The 9,496-nt window shown below is 40.6% G+C and overlaps 1 protein-coding gene across 1 annotated transcript in view; it reads left to right on the forward strand.

Moving 5' to 3' along the window:
- The first annotated feature begins 8,285 nt into the window (after positions 1 to 8,285).
- Positions 8,286 to 9,496, forward strand: part of FEZ2 (fasciculation and elongation protein zeta 2 (zygin II)) — a 48,890-nt gene continuing 47,679 nt past the window's right edge. Inside the window, exon 1 of the mRNA XM_010838622.1 lies at positions 8,286 to 8,299. Within this exon, the coding sequence (XP_010836924.1) occupies positions 8,286 to 8,299 (14 nt within the window). The remainder of the gene's footprint in view (positions 8,300 to 9,496) is intronic.

Here is a 9,496-nt window from a genome sequence, read left to right on the forward strand (position 1 = left end):
AGTGTCTTGTACCAGATTAGAAACAATTAGCTCACTTCTGTGTCTACTGTAGTCAAATCAAGCAAAAAAATTGTGCAATTATGTGTGTATTTGCTTAAATTATGTAAACAATGATCTTAATAGACTGCTTTGCTTTGCTTTTGTAGACCCAAGCCCTATCTGACTTAGTGAAGTCGCTCAGTTGTGTCCAACTCTGGAACTCCGTGGACTGTAGCCTACCAAGCTCCTCCGTCCATGGGATTTTCCAGGCAAGAGAACTGGAGTGGGTTGCCATTGCCTTCTCCAGGTTATCTTCCCAACCCAGGGATCGAACCCAGGTTTCCCTCATTGCAGGCAAACACTTTACTATTTGAGCCACGCCATTTGACTTAGGTGGTTTATTTATTAATATTTAGACCCATAACATTTTGATGAAACCATTTTGATGCCCCAGCATTTGTGAAGCTCCTTAGACGTCAAGACATTTTGACTACTCTTTGAAAAGAAAACGGAAAAAGAAGAACCCTGTTAAACTTAAAAAAAAAAATTAAAACGTTATATGTAAACAGAACTCTCCACTCTTAGTCTGACCCCATCTGTATCCTATTCACAATGAAATTTCCCTTCTCTAAAGGTAGCAAAAGAAATGTCAGCATCTCTGGAAACAAAATTTTGGAGGGAAAACATGAAAAACATAGACAGAAAATAATAGTTCAAAGAGGAAGAACACTCCAGTTTTAATACTCATTCTTATAATACCCTCAATGATCAACTTTTGGAGGACTCCTCCAGCTAGTTTTGTGGAGTATTTCTGGATTCTGTGGTTCCCATCCTAATACTCTTGTGCTAAGTCACTTCAGTCCTGTCTGACTCTTTGTGACCCATGGACTGTAGCCTGCCAGGCTCCTCTGTCCATGGGATTCTCCAGGTAAGAATACTGGAGCGGGTTGCCATGCCCTCCTCTAGGGATTGAACGTATGTCTTTTATGTCTCCTGCATTGGCAGGTGGGTTCTTAATTTATATTAATAAGTATATCAGAAAATAGAACATAATGCACGTGATGAACATAAATGTGTGACCTGGATCAGACAAAAAATATAATCATTTACAGAATCCATTTATCTCATCTAAATGTGATTCAAGTCTCTTGGTTTCCTTCTCTTTAGTTGCAAACTCCTCTGAATTGTCTGCGTCCATGTCTTACTATGTACTTGGCAGAGCCGCTATGGATGGTCCCCTGAATGAATGTTCTGTCTCTCTTCCCCAGGGTCACCTTCTGACAGTCTGTTGTTGCCCTTGATAGCGCTTTCTTATTTTTATTTTTTAGCTCCTTCCCCTCCAATTCAATAGGAAGTGGAGTTGGTCTGTTTTCTTGACGGAAGCTTTTACTCTTTCCTAGTTTTTTTTTTTTTTTTTTTGCTCTGTTGGATCAGAGAGATTTCCATCTCCACTGAATTTTTTCTCCTCAAAATTAGCCCCTCAAATTCGAATCTTCAAATGACAACAACGTCGGTTTTCTCATTCTTGCATTACTTTCCAGTGAAGTCAATGTATATAATCACAGTATAAAATACTACCATTTGAATCAAAAAGTAGACTAGAACAGATAATTAACAGGTTAGCAGTCTATCAACAATTAACCCATACAGTGGATGGACTAATTTTAAGTGTATGACTTGAATCCACTTTAATAAGATCAAATGTCAAATAAACAGGGCATATCTGTATAGGGGAATTCTAACATTTGATTCAATATGGCCACTCTTTTTAGAAAAAATTGTGGCTAAATATGATGGCTAAATTGTGGCTAAAAATGATCATTTTAACATTTTTAGGTATGCTGTGGCATTAAGTACACTCACATTATGTGCAGTCATCACCACTGTCCATCCACTATCCAGAATTTCTTCATCATCCCAAATGGAAACTCTGTATCCGAGAAAGACTAACTCCCCATCTCCCCCTCCTCTCAGCGCCTAGCAACCACCACTCTACTTTCCAGCTTCATGATTTTGACTTTCTAAGTACTTCATATAAGTGCATATGGTATTTATCCTTTTGTGTCTGGCTTCACTTAGTATAATGTTGTCAGCGTTCATCCATGTTGCAGCATGCGTCAGAACTATGTTCCTTTTTAAAACTGAGTAATATTCCATTGTTTGTGTGTTTTTGCTTATCCATTCATCTGTCCATGTACATTTAGGTTGCTTCCATTTTTAAGCCACACCTTAACACATATTTACAGAGTTATAATTTACATGAAGTAAAATGGACTTGTTTTAAGCTTACTGTTGATAAATGTATACATGTACAAAGTCACCATGATGATTAAGTTATAGAGAATTTCCATTACTCCAGGAGTTATAGAGTATTTTCTTTACTCCGGGAGTTTTCCTCCTGTCTTTCTGCAGTTAATTCTCCTACCCCAAACCATCCCATGCCTTGGGCACCACCCATCTGCTTTCTGCCACAGTGAATTAGTTTTGAGACCTTTTTAGGCCTGAGAGATCTTGGTTAGTAATGAGATAAAGAATTCAGAATAAAGGGCTCATTAAATATGGGTGAGATAGACTCTGGGAGACAAAGGTATTGGAATACACATGAGGACGCCAGCGACACAGGTACCACACTCAGTGTGGCCTGTGCACAAAAATGTCACCTTGACTGATCAAGGTTAGGACCAACTTTCTTGTGGGAAAGCTACAGATGAATGTTGATGTGGAAAAACCAAGATCATAATTTTCTGAAAGAGAGGAAATGCAGAGAATATATTATGTCCTCTTTGTTACAGTTATTTTGTTCATATTTTTTCTTAATGTCCTAGAGGAGGCAAGAATATTCTTCTAGAAATTTTAAGACCCATGCGCAGCCTCTCCCTCTTGTTCGTGGGAGGAAGAGCTTCCCCTCCTCATTCTTTGGTCCACCCTAAGACAGATAGTGAGGACACGGAGCTCTCACAGTGGTAGAAAAGAGCTAACAGAGAGGGCTGTGCCAGCTTCAGATGCCTAAGATAAAATGCGGTATATTCAGCTCTGCATGGGCTTAACTTCAGATGAGAAAAGTAACTATTTCAAAGCAGAGAATTTAGGCAGTGTAGACTGTTCACGGGGTGCTTTCAGGCGTCAGAACTGACATGTGCTGTGTCGTGTGCTGTTTCAGTCGTGTCTGACTCTTCGTGACCCCATGGACTGTATAGCCCGCCAGGCTCCTCTGTCCGTGGAATTTTCCAGGCGAGAATACTGGAGTGGGTTGCCAACTCCTACTCCAGGGGATCTTCCTGACCCAGGGATCCAGGCTGTGTCTCTTACATCTCCTGCATTGACAGGTGGATTCTTTACCACAGGGCCATCTGGGAAGGCCCTAGAACTGTCATGTTAGCTAAATAACCACAACTAATAGGTGGCTCCATTAATTGCCGAGGCCAGGATTCGATTACCCAGAACACAACCAGATGCACACTTGGTGATGTCTTTCCTATTCAGTTATTCTGATAACCTTGTAAGAGAGTGGCCATAGCCTCTCTCACCTAGGCTCCTTCTCTGGGTGATGTAGCTCTGCTTCTGCGGACCCCTGATCAGGTGCTGCCTGATCAAGACTTTAATCTGATCATTAAAACTGAAGATTCATTATTAATAAACATGAGTAACTAGAATTAAATATTTTTTACTAATAAACCCTACATTGCAAATATTGTTTACTCAAAAGTTTCTTGATTTATTTTTTTTTATAATAGAGACAAAGTGGAAACAACCCACCCTTTCCTTTTTTTTTGTAAGCAAGCAACATTTCCTTAAATTCTTGAGTCAACATATGGATTTTTCAGTTCTTTTGTTCCATCAGCTCTGTTTTCTTTTTAAACCTGTTTTTGAATAAACTTAGCAATTAGCTTTTCTCAAGAAATTTTCATTCATGTCCATTCTCTTTGTCTTACTCTTGCTTTGTAATGCCTTCAGTATTTGCTGCATGTGAAACTTTAACAAGGTATTTTCTGATCCTGTGTTAAATCATTTGTTTCTTTTGCAGTTCTTATGTTTTCTGATTAATTACATCCTTAGGTGGTCTATATGTTGAATAATCTTCGTTTCCATTTTTCCTTACTTTTCATTGTGATATACCTGTGAAAAATGTAAATGGGTTGTCAAACAAGAGAAGTAACTTTTTCCATCTTGAATGATTAACCTGAGTGTAATACCCAAAGGAGTACATCAAGGTTGTATATTGTCACCCTGCTTATTTAACTTATATGCAGAGTACATCATGAGAAACGCTGGACTGGAAGAAACACAAGCTGGAATCAAGATTGCTGGGAGAAATGTCAATAACCTCAGATATGAAGATGACACCACCTTTATGGCAGAAAGTGAAGAGGAACTCAAAAGCCTCTTGATGAAAGTGAAAGAGGAGAGTGAAAAAGTTGGCTTAAAACTCAACATTCAGAAAACGAAGATCATGGCATCCGGTCCTATCACTTCATGGGAAATAGATGGGGAAACAGTGGAAACAGTGTCAGACTTTATTTTTTTGGGTTCCCAAATCACTGCAGATGGTGATTGCAGCCATGAAATTAAAAGACGCTTACTCCTTGAAAGGAAAGTTATGACCAACCTAGATAGCGTATTCAAGAGCAGAGACATCACTTTGCCAACAAAGGTCCATCTAGTCAAGGCTATGGTTTTTCCTGTGGTCATGTATGGATGTGACAGTTGGACTGTGAAGAAGGCTGAGGGCCGAAGAATTGATGCTTTTGAACTGTGGTGTTGGAGAAGACTCTTGAGAGTCCCTTGGACTGCAAGGAGCTCCAACCAGTCCATTCTGAAGGAGATCAGCCCTGGGATTTCTTTGGAGAGAATGGTGCTGAAGCTGAAACTCCAGTACTTTGGCCACCTCATGTGAAGAGTTGACTCATTGGAAAAGACTCTGATGCTGGGAGGGATTGGGGGCAGGAGGAGAAGGGGACGCCAGAGGATGAGCTGGCTGGATGGCATCACTGACTCGATGGACGTGAGTCTGAGTGAACTCTGGGAGTTTGTGATGGACAGGGAGGCCTGGCGTGCTGCGATTCATGGGGTCACAAAGAGTCGGACATGACTGAGCAACTGAACTGAACTAAATACCCATGCCATGAAGTTCTCTTTAAAAGTTACTCTGTATTATCTAATTTTGCATCAAGTGTTGAAAATTAATTCTACAGACTGTTCTTAATACATGGAGTGAGCAACAATGTTTACACATGTTGGTATTCATCTGCTTTATAGAGAATAAAAGCCTGAAATAGATTTAAGTGGACAAATGAGTAGAATTAGGTCATGTGAGGGGGGGGCTCTTAATTGGAAATCTTTGAGTGTTGATGGCATGAACTAAACCGGTGAGACTGGCAGAAAGCCTGTGGTTTTTCCTAGATCTGTGTCTGTGCTGGGAAGCTAGAATTTAGCTGGTGGAAGAAGAATTGCTGGAAAATGGACTAAGGTTACTCTCAGGAATTATTAAGTGGGGAGATTTAGGGAATGGTGAAACTGGGTAATCATAGTTAAATCCATTTCACCTGTAACCTGCCTTTGCTAACAAGGTCATTTTACTTGTTGTTCAAAAGACGCGCAGGTCCTCTGAGCTGCATGTAGTCCAACCAGTAAAATGTTTGTCCAAGTTGTTTTCTAGGAATTGGTATCAGGTGTGTCTAGCTCAAGCTGAGCTCGTTTAGACTGGATAAGACCATCCACCTAGGCATGCTGAGTCTGCTGGGTGACCTTTTGATGTTGGAGGGCTAAAACCTCCATCCTCAGACAGCACGAAGCCCCTCTGCTTTTCTACATGCAGAGGCCTGTAGCTTAGTTACACCTGTGCAGATTTACCATATCTGCACACCCTCCACACCTCAGACTACCCTGCTCCCTTAGTCTTTATGTCATTAACACCCAGAGCCCCTTGCCTTCAGGAAGCGGGTTTGAACTGGTTCTCACTCTACTTTGACTGCCTTGTGAGTAAATTCTTTGTTTCCTGCCGTCTCAGAGGTTTCGCTTGCTGCCCATCAGGCAAAACAAACCTGGTTCTGTAAGCCTGACCAGAGGAAAGAGCAGGCATAAGGACACGAGGCCACAACAGGGTGGAATGCAGACTCCTGCTGGATGTCCTTGAAGCTGTGGAGCTCTGTGCGGCCCCCAAGTACCCCAGGGGGAGAGAGGTATGTGGAAGACGTTGAAGTACTGCTACTTTGTCATTTTACCTGGCTATGACATTTCACCATTTAAACGTTTCTGTGGTTACTCTTCCATGTGTGCAGTCACTATGTAAAATCTTCAGAAGCACCAAGATGCACATTTTGTTCCATACTGTACTTTCTTTCTTGTCTCATTGCTTTCCCAATTAAACAGCACAGTTTTCTCCTAGGCTCATTTTTGGGAAGCACCTTTATGGAGTGTGTTGAGTGCCAAGAGATTACTATGTCAGTCAGTTCAGTCACTCAGTTGTATCCGCTGTTTGTGACCCAATGGACTGCAGCATGCCAGGCCTCCCTGTCCATCACCAACTCCCAGAGCCTGCTCAAACTCATGTCCATTGTGTCGGTGATGCCATCCAACCATCTCATCTTCTGTCGTCCCCTTCTCTTCCTACCTTCAATTTTTCCCAGCATCAGGGTCTTTTCCAATGAGTCGGTTCTTCGCATTAGGTGACCATAGTATTGGAGTTTCAGCTTCATCATCAGTCCTTCCAATGAATATTCAGGACTGATCTCCTTTAGGCGGAGAAGGCAATGGCACCCCACTCCAGTACTCTTGCCTGGAAAATCCCATGGATGGAGGAGCATGGTAGGCTGCAGTCCATGGGGTTGCTAGGAGTCGGACTCGACTGAGCGACTTCACTTTCACTTTTCCCTTTCATGCATTGGAGAAGGAAATGGCAACCCACTCCAGTGTTCTTGCCTGGAGAATCCCAGGGATGGGGGAGCCTGGTGGGCTGCCGTCTGTGGGGTCGCACAGAGTTGGACACGACTGAAGCGACTTAGCAGCTGCAGCAGCAGATCTCCTTTAGGATGGACTGGTTGGATCTCCTTGCAGTCCAAGGGACTCTCAAGAGTCTTCTCCAACACCACAGTTCAAAATCATTAATTCTTCGGTGCTTGGCTCTCTTTATAGTCCAACTCTCACATCCATGAACGACTACTGTGGACCTTTGCTGGTAAAGTAATGTCTCCCAAGGAGCAAGCATCTTTTAATTTCATGGCTGCAGTTACCATCTGCAGTGATTTTGGAGCCCCCCAAAATAAAGTCTGTCACTGTTTCCATTGTTTCCCCATCTATTTGCATGAAGTGATGGGACCAGATGCCATGATCTTAGTTTTCTGAATATTGAGTTTTAAGCCAACTTTTTCACACTCCTCTTTCACTTTCATCAAGAGGCTCTTTAGTTCTTCGTTTTCTGCCATAAGGGTGGTGTCATATGGGTATCTGAGGTTACTGATATTTCTCCAGGCAATCTTGATTCCAGCTTGTGCTTCATCCAGCCTGGCATTTTGCATGATGTACTCTGCATATAAGTTAAATAAGCAGGGTGACAATATACTATAGATGTGCTAATATAAATTAATTAAGAAAAGTGATTCAAATCTTGTTTCTGCCATGGACAGAGGAGCCTGGGGTCGTGCATGCATAGAGTGCATGCATGGGGTTGCAGAGTTGGACGTGACTGAGCACATTTAAAGAGTCTGGGGTGATACTAGGTAATTTGCATTTAATTAAAAGTAAAAAGTGTCATATGTGGAAATTTTGACTAAAATAAAATTGAGACCATTAAAGCTAACGTAATACCAGTTTATTTGCAAGCATATGAAAAATGTGTGTGTTAACTTTGGGTCCTAAAAGTAATTAAATTTTATTTCCACTAACACACATATACAGGCCACACAGGCAAATGGAGATACAGGTCAAGAAAAAAAAAAAACTTTTTTTTTTGCCTTAGCTATGTACATAATTAGGAGAGTTTGAGTCAAGTCTACCTAGATAAAGACTGATTTTTACATTTAGTGCATCACTTCTGAGTAGTATTCTGATAGATGAATGTCAGCTGAGCTAATGTTTTCTCTTTAACCCCAAAGCTGTAAACTATTGAGGAATCAATTCTAGCGCTGGCTATGTAGAGCTCAATATCTGCTCCCTTCACGGCTTCAAAGGAAATGGGAAGGTAGTGGTATTGCCTTTATCAACAGTTCCCTAGGCTTGATTCATAAAAGTATCGTGTTGAATATGAGACAAATCATTGAAATATGAGACAAAATCCATTGGAAAAGTAAACAGGAAATTTTGATATTAACATGTATTCTTCAGGGTAGGCTTTCCATGTTGTCAAGAAATGAACAGAGCATACCAGGAAAATGTTATTTTCTATTATCAACTTTGTATTTATTTTTCAGAATAGGAATTCATCTTTTATGATCCAATTATGTTCCTAAATGAAGTTATTTGATGACTATAGTCCAAAGATAGCTTCTATCAACTCCTAGGTATTTATTGTCTCTACATATTCGTGCTGCCTTAGGATTATACCTTTACTCCTAAATTTTTTTGTGGTAAAATATACAGAACATGAAACTACCATCTTAACCATGTTCAGTATACAGTTCAGTGGTATTAAGTACGTTTATATTCCTGAGTAACCATCTCCAGTACTCTTCCTCTTGAAAAACAAACTCAATACACATTAAAGAGTAACTCTTAACTCCTAGTTATACTTTTTGGTATGAATGCTTTACAGTTTTATCACTCTAACTACATTGTAAGCTCCTATATGGAGCAGTTATGTGTTAGTTACATAACATACACATTTGGTACTTACTGTCAGTCCCTGTTCCAAGTGCTTTGCAAATATTGGCTTGCATAATTATTCATCTTTGTATGTTGCAGAGGGTCTAGCATGTGCTTTGCACGTGGAACACACAAAATATTTGTGGAATGAATTTTGTAAGCATTGAGCTATTACAAACAGCTGTGAAAAGAAGAGAAGTGAAAAGCACAGGAGACAAGGAAAGATACAAGCATCTGAATGCAGAGTTCCAAAGAATAGCAAGGAGAGATGAGAAAGCCTTCCACAGTGATCAATGCAAAGAAATTGAGGAAAACAACAGAATGGGAAAGACTAGAGATCTCTTCAAGAAAATTAGAGATACCAGGGGAACATTTCATACAAAGATGGACTTGATAAAGGACAGAAATGGTATGGACCTAACAGAAGCAGAAGATATTAAGAGGTGACAAGAATACACAGAAGAACTGTACAAAAAAGTGCTTCACAACCCAGATAATCACGATGGTGTGATCACTCACCTAGAGCCAGACACCCTGGAATGTGAAGTCAAGTGGCCCTTAAAAAGCATCACTACAAACAAAGCTAGTGGAGGTGATGGAATTCCAGTTGAGCTATTTCAAATCCTGAAAGATGATGCTGTGAAAGTGCTGCACTCAATATGCCAGCAAATTTGGAAAACTCAGCAGTGGCCACAGTACTGGAAATGGTCAGTTTTCATTT

This window comes from Bison bison, unplaced genomic scaffold (assembly GCF_000754665.1).
Source record: "Bison bison bison isolate TAMUID 2011002044 unplaced genomic scaffold, Bison_UMD1.0 scf7180017864100, whole genome shotgun sequence".
NCBI lineage: Eukaryota > Metazoa > Chordata > Mammalia > Artiodactyla > Bovidae > Bison > Bison bison.